This window comes from Dendropsophus ebraccatus, chromosome 2 (assembly GCF_027789765.1).
Source record: "Dendropsophus ebraccatus isolate aDenEbr1 chromosome 2, aDenEbr1.pat, whole genome shotgun sequence".
Classification (NCBI taxonomy): domain Eukaryota; kingdom Metazoa; phylum Chordata; class Amphibia; order Anura; family Hylidae; genus Dendropsophus; species Dendropsophus ebraccatus.
In genome coordinates, this window is record NC_091455.1 from 103,526,434 (window position 1) to 103,545,997 (window position 19,564).

The following is a 19,564-nucleotide window of genomic DNA, read 5'->3' on the forward strand; positions in this document are numbered from 1 at the left end:
AATGTTAATAAACAATGCAAAGTCATTTATCATCAAGATGTCAGAGATTTATAGCAAACAGATGGGGTCTGGCCATATATTCCTTCTACGTTACATCTTGTGATGGGGATATCCTCCAACATTGCCATGATACCTCTCCCATCTAGATCTATGTGTATTCAGGGGGGAGGGAGCACAGGGAGTTCTTCTGCATCTCTGCACATTCTTTTCTTTTTAATAATAGTTGTGAAGTTTTGCATTACACGCAGGACACCCACATGTATCTGTATTGCAGCTAGAAGAAGGGAATGTCCCCTGTAATCTGACAATGAAAACACCTATAGGAGGGAAATTACAGTAAATGTACAGAACTGGAAGGAAGAGGAGGGAGGATCCAGAGCTTGAAGAATGAGAGAGCATCTCCGAGACCCAGCGCTTACAACTAAAGTCTAACACTTGCAGACGGTTTCTGAGACCTGGGTGGAATTACAATCTTATTATATTTTTATATTAAGATTTCTTTTTTTTTTTTTTGCGTCTGGTTTCATTGGACGATATGGCTCATCGTAGGAGAGGCGGCTATGACCATCGGGACATCGTAGTAAAATACATCCATTATAAGCTGTCACAGAGAGGCTATGAATGGGAAGAAGGGAGACAGATATCTTCTGGCCTCCCAGCTACTTCTGCTGCTAACAACAATCTTACTAATGATGGAGAGGTATCTGCTGTACCGGGTGGACAACCTCTCGCTTCAGATTTGCCTGCTGCTTCCTCTTCAGATAATGAATCTCCAAGTCATTCTCCAGAACCACTTCTAGACAATGCACCTGCTGCTCCCAGAAGCTCTACATCTGCTGCATCCCCCATCCCTTCACCTCAGGCAGATTTGGATGATGCCCAGAGAGAGGGGAACGTTGATGAAGATGCCAGTCAACTAGATGAAGATAATGCTGAAGATGCCCCTTTACGACCTGTTCCACCTGCGCTATTCCAGACACTGAGTCGCGCAGGAGATGAGTTCTCCAATTTGTACCAACAAGACTTCAGACATATCTCAGGGCTCCTCCACCTGACCCCATCCACAGTTCGTCTCCGCTTTGCTGCAGTGGTGGAGGAGCTATTTCACGATGGGGTGAATTGGGGCAGAATTGTGGCTTTCTTTGAGTTTGGAGGAGTTATGTGTGTAGAGAGTGTGAATCGTGAGATGTCACCATTGGTGGATTCCATTGCTGGATGGATGACCGAGTATCTGAACAGACATCTACAGAACTGGATCCAAGAACAGGGAGGATGGGTATGTTAACCTTTTTGTTTGTCTCGACAATGTACATACTTTATTCATAATGTTTATTTTGCTTGAGCAAATATTATTCTGAATAAAAATAGGATTTGAGAAACAATTCTTCACAATGGATAGAAGAAGCTGAGAAGACACGTTTTATACCTATTTGTAAGTCATGCACCTGGAAGTTCCAGCATAGTAGTAGTACAAGTATTTTTCTCATTGTATCACCTCGTAAACAAGGCACAGTATGTTAAGTGTTTGTAGACAGGCATTTAAGTTTTTAACCCTAAAATATAGCAGCTTGTAACGTTGACCACACAAGTTAATGCAGAACAAACAGTATATGAGCTGTAGATAGAAGATATGATTGGTAAAGCTTGTTCCATTATATTAATGGATAGAGAGGTAGGGAATATTGAAGAGGCTGAAGGATACTGTGCCAAATTTACAAAGGGGGCAGACCTCACTATGCTTTTACATAATGCTTGAAACACTACGGACCATTCATTTCTGCCCCCCATGACTGTTGTACAGTAGTTGGTGAAAATTCAGTAATAAATGTGACTAAACCACCATTTGTTGTATAGACACAGCTCTTTACGTGAAATGGGAATACACATTTGTCTGTCATACATTGATTCAGTATTTTAGTGCATGTAATTTGAATAAACAGCAGAACTTTCACAATTGATCCTTCAAACTCAGATCTGCTTAGAATTTTTACTTTTTTATGTTTTTAAAAAACACAAGGTTTTTGGTTTTTTTTACATGTTTTTCATGTACTGTAAAGAAGCCTAGAAAAACACCTGATAATAGAATCACCATGCCTAGAGCATGCAACTTTTCGATAAAAACTCCAAGGGCTTCACAAAAGGATGCATCTAAGACATTTTTCATCTAAGACATACTTGATATGTGAGTAGGGAGCAAAGGGAAAAGTTTGCCTCTTACAATGTGACATGGCATAAAGTGTTCATCAAGTCTAAAGATGTTTATAACAAAGTGTATAACAGTATAGGCCACTCTTGATAAATTTGGAACTTTGTTATACTGTGTACTTTTCATCGTAGTACTGTGTACCTCTAAGCCTATGTAATTCCTAACTTCTTTGTAACACTCCTTATATTAAAAAGAAGCCCTAAAGTCTTGACCACTAGGTGTCTCACTTTCCCGCTAACTGCTGTTTACTACCTGATATTACGGGAATTCTGTCTCTTGCACCAGAGAGACCAGGATACCAGTTAAAAATCTGAACTTAAGAACAAGGCAGAATCTGAGGCATAAACCAGCAGATGTGGTTGGTAAATGCCTGGACTGGAATAAATCTATCCTAAGATAATAAAAAGGGAAATACTAAAAGGGCAGACTAGATGGCCTGGTGGTCTTTTCTGCCGACAATCTTCTATGTTTCTATGATAGGACACAGGAAATGAGGACAGGTCTTACATAGTGTTATACACAGGAGAAAGCCTAGACTGTGTGCATGTATCCTGAGCATGCCTGCCCCCTTTCATGCACTGTTCCACAGGGTCCACATGATGTCTGAAAGATAAATCATGGCCTCTGTCTAACCACTATAAAGTTGTGGTCTGCTGTCCATCTACAAACTGTTGCCTCCTGTATGTAATGCCCTCTCTCCCTCCCTGTCATTATCAGTATCAGCAGCAGCAGTGGTTCACTGCTTAGATTATGGCTGCTTTTGCGATGTAACCACTGCCTTGTTGTAATGCTATAGCTGTTTTTCTTTCTGCTCACATAGCACCTTGCAAAGCCAAGGCATAAATTACCCCCCTGTCAGTGCATACTCTCTTATGGCAATGGTATATTATTCACTATTTGGTCGATTACTGTGCGTTCTGGCTGATAAGCTTTTGGTGTGATAGGACATGTTAAAAGACCACGATCAACCAACATGCACAATGTTGGCTGATTGTGTTCTTTCAGCACCTTGATGCAGCCAGATTTTGACAGCATGACACCCCTTTTGCTGCTCCCCGCACACTGTCTATGCATATAATAGCACAGGCAGCGAGTAGAAAATAAGGGGGAAGCAATCACTGACCTGACAGGTCGGCGCTCACTTCCCCTTCAATATTTTGCTGTTTAATACAGCCTTAACCATAGGTGTAATTAAAGCCAGGAAAGGGGCTGAGTCATTGGGATCGTCCACTGGCCCTGATTGGCAGAACTCTCCCAATAAGCAAATAAGTAAAGATCTGTCAGTCAAAGTCAGTGGACCCCAATAAAAAAATCTCGTCCAGACCAGTATTTTCATAAGCATATGCTCTACCCTCTTTTAAAGCCACACACCCTAACTGCTTGTGGTGCAGTTGAATAATAATTAAAAAAAAAACAACAACAACTATACATACTCCTACTACTACTATACATACTCCTTCCCCTGTCACTAATGTCTTTGTGATGGCCTCCCACTGCGTTATTGTTCCCATTCAGGCATGGAGACAGCAGTGACAGCTGTGGAGAGAGGTTATTATACACTGGTGACTGACACACTAGTAGTGATACACTGGTGACTGACACAGGAGTAGTGATACATTGGTGACTGACACAGAAGTAGTGATACACTGGTGACTGACAGGAGTAGTGATACACTGGTGACTGACACAGGAGTAGTGATACACTGGTGACTGACACAGAAGTAGGGATACATTGGTGACTGACACAGAAGTAGTGATACATTGGTGACTGACACAGAAGTAGTGATACACTGGTGACTGACAGGAGTAGTGATACACTGGTGACTGACACAGAAGTAGGGATACACTGGTGACTCACACAGAAGTAGTGATACACTGGTGACTGACAGGAGTAGTGATACACTGGTGACTGACACAGAAGTAGGGATACACTGGTGACTGACACAGGAGTAGTGATACACTGGTGACTGACAGGAGTAGTGATACACTGGTGACTGACAGGAGTAGTGATACACTGGTGACTGACACAGAAGTAGGGATACACTGGTGACTGACACAGGAGTAGTGATACACTGGTGACTGACAGGAGTAGTGATACACTGGTGACTGACAGGAGTAGTGATACACTGGTGACTGACAGGAGTAGTAGGACAGTGAGATGATAGACATAAGACAGCAGTGACAAGGAGCTACCATCATGAGCTTAAGGAGGGAGATAACTACACACTACTCAATAGCTCAATAGAGGGAGATACTACACAATAGCTCTAGTCACACAGCTCCACTTCACTGACAACCACTCAGTTTTCCCTTCTCCAGAGATTGCCAACACAGCTCTGCAATAAACAAGAGGAGACCCATTGCCAATGAACTGTGACGTCTGACCTGATGTGTAATGAAAGCAGCTAGGACTAACCATAGAGAAGAGCTCCCCCTTTTCTACCTACCTGTCTTTTTTGGAGTTGTAGGTTACAATAGTACTTTGTTCTGTTGTCATTACAGACGTTTATGCTGTTAGCAAAGAAAACTCTCATTGATTCTTCCCACCCCACAAGGGAATAGCCTGCCATCCTGAATGTCAAAATATTGTAGACAATTGTCGAATTGCTTCCTCCTCTTTCCAATAATGTGCATTAGAACAAGCTTGAAATGTTGCTTTCCTATTCCACTCAAATCAGTTGGATGTTAATAAGGACAAGCTGTGTTGAAATAAATCTTATTAAGCAGTCAATTCACTAATCAGAAATACCTCTCTAAAATCTAATCGTACCATCTGACTAACAGTGTTGTATTGTAATAAATGGTCAAAGTGATCTGATCTGCCAGATTTATTCTGGATTCACAAACAGTGGGGGGAATTTAATAAGGCTTGCATGGAGTAAGTTTTTGTTCAAGAGTTTTTGTGTATAAATTTGCAAGCATTGTGCACATATTTGTGATGTTTTATTTATAGTTTTCTACAGAATTTTGGGCCCTATTTTGGTGACTCGTTTTTTCCAAAAACAAGAATAGGTGCAACACAAGGTCCAAAAACAAGGATTACATTCATGGGGGAATAAATAAAAACTGTCTAACAGCCAAACCGCTTGGCTTTCTCATAGCAACCAATCGCATTGCTCGATAAGATACAAAAGCTGAGCTCTGATTGGTTACTATGGGACAGCCGGACATTTTTTCTTTTTCTGTGTAATGCGATTTATGCTGCCAAATTACGAAGAGGGAATTTTTCATTCGCCCTACACCAGATTCCTGGCATCTAAAAGTCACATGCTTTTGCTCAGGCGTTGTTTAGCATTTTTATGCTACTCATTTATTTGTACAAAAAGGTGCATTAAAAGTGTTGTAAAATGGTACGTATGAACCCTATGCTTCTTTGAACCAGATTCATAATATATAAATTCTAAAAGCATTTACATCTGTAGCAGCCAACCTAGCAAATGTTCATATGTTAAGAGGACCTGCCACCTCTCCTGACTTGTCTGTTTTAGTAATTACTTTTATCCCTCAAAAAATTATCATTTTGAAACATCTTTTTCTTAGAGCTCTGTATCTTTCTTGGAATTAAAAGGGGTCCTCTCATTTAAATATTTTTAAGCCTGGCACAAAAACTGCTGGACATAATACATGCATTGAGTGATGGGCCGCCATTTAATGGCAAATAATGGCAGTTATTTTAAAACAATGGCCGTTATTTGCCATTAAATGATGGCCATCTGCCCAGTTTCAACAGTGTGTGAACATATTCTTTCTGTAGTTTTGGTTGCAAAATACTGAGCAGAAATACTGTGTGGGAACATAGACTATGGCACCAGAGTTCCTGCCGTGAATTCCGCAGTGAAGTCCGATACTGTGTACTGTTCTCCCCTGCCCTCTTAACCCACCGCTGCCCTGGGTAATATATTACCTGTGTGCACTCCAGCCTGACGTCCCACTCAACCAATCTGTTCGCTGTCCTGCCGCAAGCCACTGACGTCATAAAGCTGGACAAGTAGGTCGGAAAGCGGACAGGTAATGTATTAACCGGGCAGCAGTGGGTTTAAGGGGTCAGGGGCTACATACTCACAGCGGAAAGTAAATGTGCTGCGAGAATGTAGTGCCATAGGGAATTACACTACACATTGCAGCGGATTTCATATGTGTGTGAAGGCGCCCTAAATGTACCAATTCGGAGAATAAGGGTAGCATTTGTACAGCATACATTTCAAATTTTATTACAGTTGGGTTCCCATTTTTCCCTCTTCCCCTACCCTACCACAAAAGGTTTAATTAAAGGGGTATTCCAATGATCCCATAAAAAAAAATAAAATGCATAAAAAGCATATAGGAACACTCACTGAAACCCCACTGATTGTTTGACACCTTTCCCACTTTTCTACATTACTCCTAGCCCCAGATTGATACTTTCACAAATTATCCCAGTTTTACATCATGGCACCCAGCCAGGAAACTACATCTCCTTGTTCTGCTTCTGCTTTGGCTGGATGATCACTGATAGGAAGAGGCGGTGATTACATGTCTCAGAAAGGAGGGGTGGAGACAGAGTGGACCAGAAAGTGAGCATTTTCATCAGCTTCAGGGGAGTCAGGATGTGCTACAGACAAACTGACTAATTCATGTAATAGAAACCTATTACAAACAAGTTTAGCTTATAGGGGGGACTGAACTGTTAACTCTCTCCTAACCAGGGCACATACCCCTTTAAAGTTAACCAATGTGTACTCCCCTACCATAAAAAAAATATTTGATATGGCTACGCCAAGAACAGAATAAAGTTATGTCTCTTGGAATACAACAATGAAAAAACTAAAAATGCTTTGTCATGAAGGGTCTAAAGGGGTTAAGCATGTCCTTGTAAATAGAGACACCTATCACAGGTGGAGGATAGGTTCAGAACATACTGTTACTGGTATATGTGTTATTGAAAATGAATACAGTTTTTTTCTCTTTTTCCAGAAATAGCCATTAAAATAGAAATGCTTAGAAATGGTGTATTCTGGAGACTTGGCACACATACACAAGATAAATACATGTAAGCTCCATAAACATTTAGTAATCATGCAGATTGCACATTTTCCTGGCATCTCTCATCTATGACAGGTGGAATTGGTCAGTGTTGTTTTCTTTCCCTTCGGGCCAAACCGTCATGCACCTTCATTAGCTAATCTGTCATCTGCACAGTGTTGGGACGGCACGCTCTTTAGGGTGCCCCCAGAAACAATGCTTTTTGCTGTGTTTTATTGCTTAGGTTATTCAGTTTAGCTTCTGGCTTGTTAGTATTTCATACCAGTTATTTTTTCTGCTGAAACTTCTCTTAGCCTTTTAATCTGAACAATTGATGAAAACTAAATGTGAAATTACAAAGGGAGGAGTGACCTCAGTTATTTCCCAAGATCAGATGATGAGCATTAACCTTCTGGCTCTCAGGCACGCAAATATGGCCGTACTGCTTGGTGGATCTAGCCATAACAATCTTATTGTTTAACACGCAGAGACAAAATATGACAGCAAAAGTACTCTTCTATGGCATCACATCCTTTGCATGCAAAAGCTGCAGTATTAGATAACAGTGGGTTTTTATGCTGTTGTTCCTGTTTTAGTAAAGCTTTAAACACAGCTCTAGTTCAGGAGCTAAAGAATTCACCCAATAACCCTCGGAACCAAAAATATGTTGTGGCTGAGAGGGGAGATCCTGCGACTCCTCAAAATGTATCTATTGAAATCTTCACATATTTTCATAATGCATTAATGATTACTACCTGATAGCAAGTGACCTTTGCTATGTGTACAGTGGGGAGAACTGAAAATCCAGAATATATAAGGACGCTTCTGTTTGTTTGTTTTTTCATGTTGCTAGATCTAGAATGGCAGAGGAAAGGAGGGATCCAGTTAAGGATGGATTCACTCATTAGAATTCTCACCAAAAATCAGCTACAAAGTACAGTACAGTGTAAGTGGCTGGTGTGTAAAAATCACATTTACTTACAGCATATAAAGTTTTTTTTTCCAGTAGATTTGAAGCATGCTGTGTATGGGGATGTCCCAGTGGCAGATGTCAGGGTAAAGAAGGGTCAGGTATATCTGATACCTCTGAGATGTGTCTGGCAGTGACTTATTTCCCATTTCCCTAGTTTTGGGTGGCTTAGGAAGAACGGCTGTCTGCTTGGCAAAATCTTTTAGGTATATTTGTACTTTAAAGGGAACCAATCAGCTTGGCATTGCAGGCTGACAGGCCTTGGCGCTGCATAATAAAACCTCTTTTTTCCCTTTGTAAAGCTAAGACGGGGCCGGTGTGCTCCGGAAGCTGCACATTAGGTCTATAATGTGCTGCTGGGAACCGTATCGGCACAATCATGCTATTTGGTTCCCTTTAAGAAGTTTGCCTTAGGAAGAACAGCTGTCTGCTGGGCTAAATCTTGCAGGTATATTTGCACCTTAAAGGAAAAGTCCAGCAAAAATAAAAAATTTGGTGAAAGCAGGGGGAACATAATAAAGAAACTATACTTTCCTTCCTTTCCTCTGTACCCTCGTAGTGACATATTACCACTCCTGGACCGGCCTCTCTCCTGCAACGCTACGACCCAGCTGATGGATTTGCCCCTCAGCCAGTCAGTGACTGGGGCGGGACACTGCTGTAGTCATTGACTGGCTGAGCGGGCAGTCCATCAGTCATGACGTACCAAGAAACCAGGGGAAAATGAGTTCCAGAGTAGGATCCAGAAGCAGTAATGAGGCGCTGCAGGGGCATGGGGCTGGTAATTATACTTTATTATGTCTGTGCCCCAGCCTCAGACTTCTCCTTTAAGAAGTTTACCTTAGGAAGAACAGCTTTCTTCTGGACTAAATGTAGGTACAGTGGCACTTATAGGGGTTGTTCAGGCAGGGGATTTTTTTTTTAAATATATATATATATGTTCGGTGAAAGGGTGACTGAAAATAATAAACTGTAGTGCAGCTGCAGTGGTGTTCTGCCTCAGTCACTAATTGTCTGAGAAGGCCTGCAACATCATGAACCCCGAAACCTAAGTGAGAGGGTTAGGGATAGGAGCTTTACTTCAGAGAATACTTAGTAGCAGCCATGTTTAGTACCATTTCTTTATCATATTGAGCTTAATATGAAACCCCTTCCTTAAAGGGGTAGTGTGGCATTTAACATTTATTCATCTTCGGCCTGACGGAAGATGACGTCGTCGACTCAAGATGGCGGCCGGGGTCGACAGCAAATACGTAAGTATAATGCACCACACTTCCGGGGTGGGGGGAACACTGGGAAGGGGGCCATTCACTTAAATAACACACATTACAAAGTTGTATAACTTTGTAATGTGTTTTATTTAGTGAATTAATATAAAACCCTGCACTACCCCTTTAATATATTCATAATCTAGGTATAAAAAACCAAACAAACAATACTGTGTTGTTTGCATTAAATAGCAAATACCTGCAAGGTTTCGTAAGTGAGTGTTGTGCATGATACGCTGAACAGATGGTCAGATGTGAGTCTGAATTCAAGTGCAGAAATCTAAATATGTAAAAGACCTGTTTGCTGGAGAGTAGAATGATATATATTCCTGGTATGCTTTGTACAATGACCGTCAGATAACTTGATTAAAAGCTGAGTCTCAGCATGAGATTTGCTATTTATACATAAAATACTACACGTAGTGGTTGTGGGCACTTTTGGGGTCTATTGAGGTCATAAAACTATGTATAAATCCCTAGTCACTTCTGTGATTCAATCTACCTTGTAGAGCTGGAAAAAATTCAACCAAGTTAGACTAGGTCCACAGTGATTGTTTATAGAAAAAAAAATAAATGGCTCAAAACAGATCTGTGTTAAAACTAAACATTTAAAAATGGATCCGTTATACAAAAAGCAAAAACCCGATGTGAAGCTATCCTTATGGATAATAGCGATCCTCTTTTTGTTGGATCAGTGCGAGCATAAAATGCTCTTTTGCTAAATATAGCTATTACCCTGTGTAACAGAGCCTATGATCAGCTGACAAGCGCAGAGATGCTCACTTTTTGGTTGATCATTCACTTATAGTCAATGTTCCCACAATGTTTTTTGAAAATAAAAGTCTTATATTTTTTTTGTAAAAAAAAAAGGCTCATATTCAAGTAGGGATTATTTTTTCCATGAACAGCAATCACACGTTATTCTGGATTCCTTTCTTGTACTACATGGAGTAGCTTTTTCTTTTAAGAGTAAGGCTTATATTTAAGGCCTACTCTAAAATCAAGCTAGGGCTTATTTCTGTGGTAGGGCTTATTTTTGGAGAAACGGAGCTGTGTAATAGGTAAGTGAGTAGTGTTCATTTATACTGCATCTCTGGCCATGTTATACAGCCTTTAGCGCTTATTCCCACGTTCGTTATTCCCACGTCCCTTATTCCACGGAAGCTACGGATGGGGAAACCCAGTAATGGACTCTCCCCCCGCTCCTAGCTAGGGTTGAGCGGACATCGGCGCTCTATTATCATGCCTTTCATACTGGCCGCATAGTTGCGATCCCGCGAATATGCGGCCAGGATATTCCAGGGAATTCAACAGCGATTCCTTGGAATATCCTGGCCGCATATTCGCGGGATCGCAACCATGCGGCCGGGATTAAAGACATGATGAGAGAGCGAACTGCTTTCGGACCAAAAGTCTGAGCAGTTCGCTCATCTCTACTCCTATTGCTATATGACGACAGGCAGGGAAAGTGTTTGAATCTTCGCGGCACTGTAGTGATATAGCCGCGCTGCTTTCTTTTGCTTTCTTTTTGTCTTTACATTTTCTTTACTTTTCTTTCTTATTTATATGAGCTAATGGAGACAGAATGAAAAAGTGGACTAATTGTACAAATATGTAAAGCTTTGTTCACATCTTAGTTGCCCCTAGTGATCAGCTGATGAGATTTCTTTGTTGGCTGATCACTGGCCCTTTTCACACAGACCGATTGCGGTGAGTGCCCCTGCTTGCTGACAATCAGTTTGTGTTAAAGGGCCACTCCAGTAAAATAAATTGTTTTTAAATCAACTGGTATCAGACAGATTTGTAAATTACTGCTATTTAGAAATCTCTAGCCTTCTAGTACTTACCAGCTGCTGTATGTCTTGCAGGAAGTGGTTTACTCTTTTCAGTCTGACACAGTGCTCTCTGATTCCCCATCTGTCCATGTGAGGAATTGTCTAGAATAGCAGCAAGTCCCCTTTTAAAACCTTTACTACTTTGGACAGTTCCTGTCACCGACAGCTGTGGCAGCAGAGAGCACTGTGTCAGACTGGAAAGAATACACCACGTCCTGCAGGACATACAGCAGCTGATAAGTACTGAAAAACTGGAGATTTTTACATAGAAGTAATTTACAAATTTGTATAACTTTCTAACACCAGATCAGGGGCGTAACTACCACTATAGCAGCCATAGCGGCTGTTATGGGGCCCGTCGCATCAGGGGGCCCCATGGCCTGCTCCTGCAATACACTGGGCCCCCTGAGTCGTCATCATTTGCAGCACCGGTGGCCCTGCTGGTTTCCTGGGTTTTGCAAATGTCCCTTTAACTGCAAGCACTCCTGACCAGAGCTAGCAGTTATGTAGTTATGACTTCACTTGACCGTTTAGTGGTCAGTCGGGGGGGGGGGGGGCAATCAAAAGTTTGCTATGGGGCCCAGCCATTTCTAGTTACGCCCCTGCACCAGATCATATGAAAAAAAAAATGTTTTTCCTCCAGAGTATCCCTTTTAAACAGCTGCAACCCTACTTACTTCCTGCTTTGTTGCCAGGGGGAGCGAGGACAAGAAGCAGCAGTGCTGAGCCGAATCAGTGCTATAGAGGGAAAAGGGGAATAAAGTATACTTACTGCTTCCTGAGCTGACAGCAGTATGGAGGGAGGAAGGGGCCAAACTTCAAAAGAAAGCAATTCTGCTAATGCAGAGTGTTTGCAAAATTGCTTTCTTTTGCATTCCCTTTTACCTTTAGGTGATGGGAATGCCCCTTTCAGTGATATATTTAGAACAGGTGTTTTGTCACATCAGCATTGTGCTTTGTTGGTGTGATAGTTGAGTAGGTTAGTTTCTGCTCTAATGTTTGTTTCCCACTGTGGCAGTCCTGCCCACTTGCACCATTACTCACATTTTCCCTGGCAGCTCCTTTCTTCTTATGCCTGCTTGTATCTTAACTTCTTTTTTGCCTGGTTCAGCATCCTCCTGGCCAATCTTCATTCTGTCTGAGAAGAAGCCTCATGTCCATCAGTAGTGAAGTGAAAAGCTTTGTTATGTCTGCAATCTGCTCTTCGGCCTGCTGCCTTTTCACTGACTGCTGCTCTGTGCCGCTGGGAAAAGCTGGATCCTGTCCAGGGAACATGTCTCCCAGTTTTCCAGGACTGGATCCAGCTTTTCCAGCACCCGGGGAGGAGCAGCACAGTGAGTTGAACAGCAGCAGAGATAATGAAGTGCTTTGATTCGTTATCATTACATTTGCCCATCTCTAGATACAATCATGACATCCATGTTGTTTTGTCTACATTTGCCTTTATTACAGTTATTTATGAAAGACGACCTTCTGCTTATTATGAAATAGTCTATAGTGTTGCTGGCTTTATTCATGTGTGACATCTATAGATAGGAAGTGTTTTATTCCCAGCACAAGCACATGAATGATTACAGCAGGTTACACTGAAATCCATCATAAATCATATTTTATTTTTATTGGTCAGTGCAATGTAAATCCAGTGTCTTCCCATGCCCTCTGCTGTTGTGCGTTTATCCTTCAAATCCCCTTTATACTTGCCTTGATGCCTTCTTGTTTCCAGCTGACTGCTGTCTCTACATAGGCAATAGAAACAATATCTATGGTCACCAGTAGTTGCCAGCTCCTTCTTACACAAATTTGTGGTAGGATCAGGCAGGCCAGTCGTGTGTAGTTGTCATAACCAGCTTAAAGGAGTACTCCGGTAAAAAAAAAAATTCTTTAAATGAACTGGTGTCAGTCATCTATATAGATTTTACCTCTGTTTAAAAATATCAAGTCTTCTTATCAGCTGCTGTATGTCCTGCAGGAAGTGGTGTACTCTATGCAGTGTGACACAGTGCTCTCTGCTGCCACCCCTGTCTGTGACAGGAACTGTCCAGAGCAGTAGAAAATCCCTATAGAAAACCTCTACTGCTCTGGACAGTTCCAGGCATGGACAGATGTGGCAGCAGAGAGCACTGTGTCAGACTAGAAAGAATATACCACTTCCCATTCTGTTCCATTTATTTCCATAGAACTGAGCTTAAATACCAAACCCAAACTTAGAACAAGGGTGGTGATGTTTTCTTGAAGAATGCTTGGATAAGTCCTTTAATCCCAGTAATGGGGAAGATAGGCTTAAAGGAGAAGTCCAGCAAAAAAATTTTTTTATTAAAGTATGGTATTGCCTCCCAAAAGTTATACAAATCACTAATTTACACTTATTATGGGAAATGCTTATAAAGTGCTTTTTTCCCTGCACTTACTACTGCATCAAGGCTTCATTTCCTGGATAAAATGGTGATGTCACGACCCGACTCCCAGAGCTGTGCAGGCTGTGGCTGCTGGAGAGGATGATGGCAGAGGGATGCTCAGTGTCCCTCCAGTGCCCTGTGTCCCTCAGTGTTCCTCTGCCATCATCCTCTCCAGCAGCCACAGCCCGCACAGCTCTGGGAGTCGGGTCGTGACATCACCATTTTATCCAGGAAGTGAAGCCTTGATGCAGTAGTAAGTGCAGAGAAAAAAAGCTCTTTTTGTGCATTTCCCGTACTTCTCCCTTAATCGGATCAGGTGATGCCTCTAGCCACCTTCTCAGCTTTAACAACCAATTCTTTTCTTCTGTGAATATATTAGGGCACCCGTAAAAATTAAAGATGTCAGGGAAACTCGGTCATTTAAAGGCTTTACTGTAAGTTTAAGGGTTTGGGAGAGAGGCGTACAGATTCTAAATGCTAATACCTCTTTTCAAAAAGGGACTTGGGGCATTTAGATGAAGAATAAAAGGTCCTCTCTCCCATATAAAGAATTGGGCCTGCTTCAGGATCACATGGACAGGGGAAGCGGTGTCAAAGCATTCCTAGGAAACCAATGCCATCATGCTTAGATCAGACATAGCTGCTAACTGTATTGCCAGGTATGTAGCTATTTGGCAGGTATTCTGTATGCTGGTATGTTGTATTCCTTTCTAGTTCTCATGAAAGCAACTACAGTAATACCTCGGTTTTCGAACGCTTTGGAACTCGTAACTGCTTGGTATTCGAACGAAAATTTACCCAGAAGTGGTGTTTGAACTTTGCTCGGTTTTCGAACGTTTTTCGAACGTTTTTGCGTGGATGGTGGGTTGTACCTGGCGAGTTAAGCAGTGGTGAGGCTTCACATACAGTACAGTGCTGTATAAGACTGCTGGAGTGCATATACAGTGCAGTAGTAGTACAGGCAGTGCACCACCATCTCCCATACATTACAGTGCTTGGATGAGGGGGGGGCGCTATACAGTAAAGGATAGGTGAGGAGTTGGTGACTACTGTACTATAATTGCTGGTTCTCTTATACATCACTAGATAAGTTAATCAACTCCAGTTTGGTATACAATCCATAGAAATGCATTGACAGAAGAAATGATTTACCCTCTGAGTCTCATTTTTATTACCAAAAAAGGCCACTTAGACAAATAAGAAGAAAGATGGAGCTAAAACATTTCATTATTAAGAGGTGAAAAAGCTTTAGCTTCAATGCTGACAATACAAACTGTCAGTCAAGGTAGTAAGGTCACTCCACCAGTGGGGGGCAGACTCAGGATTTCTCATGTAGCCTGCTAAAGAATAAACTTCTCTGTGAGTGTTGAGTGTCAGTCAGTCCAGTTACAGGCTGAAATTTCTGTCATCTCCTCACAGCAGATGTATTATCATTAAATATATTTTTCAACACAGAAGCAAGTCTTCAGGGCCATTATAGATTAAAAATCAATAAATCAAAAATTGAAGTACAAAAAGGTCAGGATGAAATTATATTATTATATTTAAATTATAAATCTTTTGGACCAAGACTGGTGACTCCAGGTCTCAGGGATGCCTGCTAGCTAGAGATGAGCGAACAGAGTTCGAGTTTGAGTCCATCCGAACCCGATTGTTCGGCATTTGATTTGCTGGGGCTGCTGAACTTGGATAAAGCTCTAAGGTTGTCTGGAAAACATGGATACAGCCAATGACTATATCCATGATTTCCACATAGCCTTAGGGCTTTATCCAACTTCAGCAGCTACCGCTAATCAAATGCCGAAAGTTCGGGTTCAGATGGACTCGAACTCGAACCCGGTTTGCTCATCTCTACTGCTAGCTCACCCCAAAGCACACAGGCTTCCAGAAACTTTTGGGAATAAGTGTCCCTCTGTGAACAAGAAGCTATACAATGTCTAGTTGCTGCAAAGTCATTGCAGAGGTCTCAGCCCACTTATATCCAAATAATTTCTCAACTAGATTATCCATTAGCCCTCATATTAGGCTGCACTTGACGACTTGATCAGCGCTCACTTACTGAGCCTATAACATGGCTCGATGATTGTGGAGCAAGGGCTGCACAGACATTGTTAGAGATGAGTGGTTAACAGGCAGGAGGACAGCAAGGAGTGTAGATGGCAAAGTATAACTTTATTATCTTCGATATAATTCATCAGCCGCAGATCGCACACCTCCTATTACACATAACAATGCACGGTTGGTGGCCAATGATTTTTAAGTTAGCTGATAGACAATGATCAGCTTCTCCGCTGATTGTTGTCTTTATTGCATATAATAAGACCTTTATTCTTTAGCAGTACTTTAGATCCTTGCTTCCTTAGGCTGTGTTCACACTACGTATTTTTTATGACAAGAATAGCCCTTGTTGCAGACAATGCAATTGAAATCAATGCAAAACAACGGCCGTTGTTCACACTGTGTATTAAACAACGGTCGTTGTTATATACGGCTGTGGAAATAATTGACCTGTCAGTTCTTTCCGGCTGTTGTCTCCAAACAGTGGCTTGAAATAATTGACAGTTCACTCACAGTGATGCTGTCATGCAGTCATTTGAATGGACTGTAAATGTTCCTGCAGCCGATATGGCAGTATCAGCTGCAGGAACATGTAAAACAGTGGTTGTTGTTTGACACTGCAAGAGTGTTTCTATGAGTGCATGTAGAGTATAATTTTGTAATCTCCTTTCACCATCCAGTGTAACAAAATTCTTTAATCCTACAAACATCTTCCTTTCCATTTTTCATACTTTAATTACGAGAAGTCATGATGGTGCTGGACAGTGCTACAATTCATTATCCCATCATTCTTATGGTCAAAGTTCATTCAGGGCATCTTCTATCCATTCTTCTCGCCTCGTGTGACAGATGACATTACTGGCAATAAACTGAAAGTGCCGGGAAAAACCATACAGTGGAGAATTCATGTGAGGTGCAGGTCTCAGCTGGTAATTGATACCAACATTAGGGACTGGACTCATTTGCCACTATGGAAAATTGCCACTTGCAAGGCATCTCATTTCTCTGTCCAACCCCTGCCATTAGATACTTTCCCCATACCTTCTATCCCTTTTCCACTTTTCAAGCACAAATATTCAGGAGAAAGAGCACAAGTCATTGTAAGTCGTTTTTCTTTACTGACCAAAAACATCCTGGTTCTCCATGCTTCTCATATTCTCAGCAGTGAACAAGGATTGCTGGACTCCTACTCTGTCAGACCATCTAATTCTGGGTCCTGATTTATAACTGGGGGTTGTCAACAATTTATTAAAGAGGTTATCCAGCGATACAAAAACATAGCCACTTCCTTCCAGAGACAGCACCATTTTGTCCCCAGTTCAGGTGTGGTTTGCAATTAAGAGTTACAAAACCTCACCCAAACTGGAGACAAGAAGTGGTGCGCTGCCCCCTAGTGTGACGATATCCCCTCCCCACTGTAATGTGGCTCCATTGATTCTAATGGGTAGGGGATATTGTCACACTGGGTGGCAGCAGGCCCGCTCCCAGTGCATACCGCAGGGCTGGTGCATGGCAAAAGAACGGCGCTGAGTGTGTTAACTAGGTGGCGTTTAAAAAAAAAGGACTGCACCACCGGGATCCCTGCGTCAGCACGGATCTGCTAAATTAAAAAGAAAAAAGCTTTGTACCTGATTGCGAATTCGCTAAAGGGATTGTTGTATCTTAAATATATCAATATCTCTATGGTATACCATCACTTTTGATTGCTAGGGCTCTCACTTTTGAGACAAATGGTGTTCCTGAGAATAAAGGGGGCACATTGCAGAGAACTACAGTTTTACAGTTCTGTTTATGTGAATCGGGTCAGCTGCAGTTTCCTAAGAAGATGTGTTCTCCAGCACCCAATAGAACTAGTAGATGAATTTACACACCTTAACCCTTTCAGGACCAGGCCAATAATGGCCTTAAGGACCAAGGCCAATTTTTCAAATTGACCTGTCTCACTTTAGATGGTAATAGATTTGGTACACTTTTACGTATTCAAATGATTCTGAGGGTATAAACCCACACACCGTATACACAGCGTATTTACTGCTGCGATACGCAGCGAATACGCAGCAAAAACGCAACAAATACGCAACAAAAACGCAGCAGATTAGATCTAAATAACTGAACTCAGCATTAAATATTCACCATCAAACTGCTGTGTATTTGCTGCGTATTTGTTGCGTATTTGTTGCGTATACGGTGTGTGGGTTTGTACCCTGAAACTGTTTTTGTGACATATTCTACCTTATGCTAAGGTTAGGCTGCATTCTTATATTTGGCATTCATTTTGTGAAACACAGTGAATGCCTGTCCTGGACTGCTTCCTGGCACCGCATAATGTATCAATATCATGCCGGGAGTGCGGAAATTGTTTGAATCTTCGCAGCACTGTAATGACAGAGCTTTGCGTCTGCGTCATTACAGTGCCATGGAGATTCAGACTTTCCCTGCTCCCAGCATGATATTGATACATCATGCCATGCTGGAAAACTGTCCAGGACAGGCATTCACTGTCTGTGTTTCAAGGAGCGAACACAGAACTTGTGAATGCAGCCTTAAATTTTGATTGATTAAAGCGACTCTGTACCCACAATCTGTCCCCTCCAAACCACTTGTACCTTCAGATAGCTGCTTTTAATCCAAGATCTGTCCTGGGGTCCGTTCGGCAGGGAATGCAGTTATTGTCATAAAAACAACTTTTAATCCGGCAGCGCTGTGTCTAACGGACGGGGCTTAATTTATTTATGCATTAGGCTGGTGCACCCTCTCCGTCCTTCCTCCCCACCCTCCTCAGCATTAGGAATGATCCAGGAACATTTACTGCTGTTTGAGCTTTGCACAGGTGTATTAATGATCCAGCCCATGTGCCGGGCTGCCACAGGTGGGGAATAGGAAGCAATCTGCCTGGAGTATTCCTAATGATGAGGAGGATGGGGAGGAAGGACAGAGAGGGTGTGCCAGCCTAATGCATATACAAATGTAAGCCCCGGCCGTTAGACACAGCGCTGCCGGATTAAAAGTTATTTTTTTCACTATAACTGCATCACCTGCCGAATGGACCCCAGGACAGATCTTGGATTAAAAGCAGCTATCAGAAGGTACAAGTGGTTTGGGAGGGTTAGATTGTGGGTACGGAGTCGCTTTAAAAATTTTGTAAAAAATCAGAATAAATTGCATTTTTCATGTGATTTTTTTTTAATGACCACTGACAGATGATGTTGGTGTATAGTACTTAATTTGCAGCATGATCTCTTACCTTTCCCCATCCTGTGGATAGGGGGCAAGTTACTTTTCAGTTGTAGTACCCCATTCAGCCCTTCTCTGGCATTTGCTCTCTCATACATTGTACGTACAATACTGCTCCACAGTGTCCTGCAATCCAAATTAACTGCTCTCTGGTATGTTTTACAACCAATTAGTACAGACATACCGCATTGTCTAAAAATGAATCCAGACATCTAGTACCACAACATGTTCCTCACTGGGTAACACATTGACTGGCACAGGTTCCAGACTACCAGATGTTTATGTCCGTCGTGTACTGCATGGGTTTGATTTTGCTTTATAAATACATTCATTTGGGCTGCAGCATGTGAACATTTGCAGTTTTCAAGAGCTGCTTTTACAGGGTAGGCAAAGCTTTGGTTTCAATCTCATGTTGCAACTGTAGGATCTTGATGTAGATTTGCTATTTGCACTGCCATAGGGTTTCACTAAAATAAAAGGATGTCTATCTGCTTGCCCTAGATTCACTTTGAAAAATCTGAGATTCACAAACTATACAGCACCTATTATATGATGCACACTGTAGTTTTTACATCTAAAATGACAGCATTTAAGCAT

The 19,564-nt window shown here is 41.8% G+C and overlaps 1 protein-coding gene across 1 annotated transcript in view; it reads left to right on the forward strand.

Moving 5' to 3' along the window:
* BCL2 (BCL2 apoptosis regulator) overlaps positions 1–19,564 on the forward strand; it is a 155,838-nt gene that overhangs the window by 503 nt on the left and 135,771 nt on the right. Inside the window, exon 2 of the mRNA XM_069958118.1 lies at positions 275–1,276. Coding sequence (XP_069814219.1) covers positions 536–1,276 — 741 coding nt within the window. The 5' untranslated portion in view covers positions 275–535. The remainder of the gene's footprint in view (positions 1–274; positions 1,277–19,564) is intronic.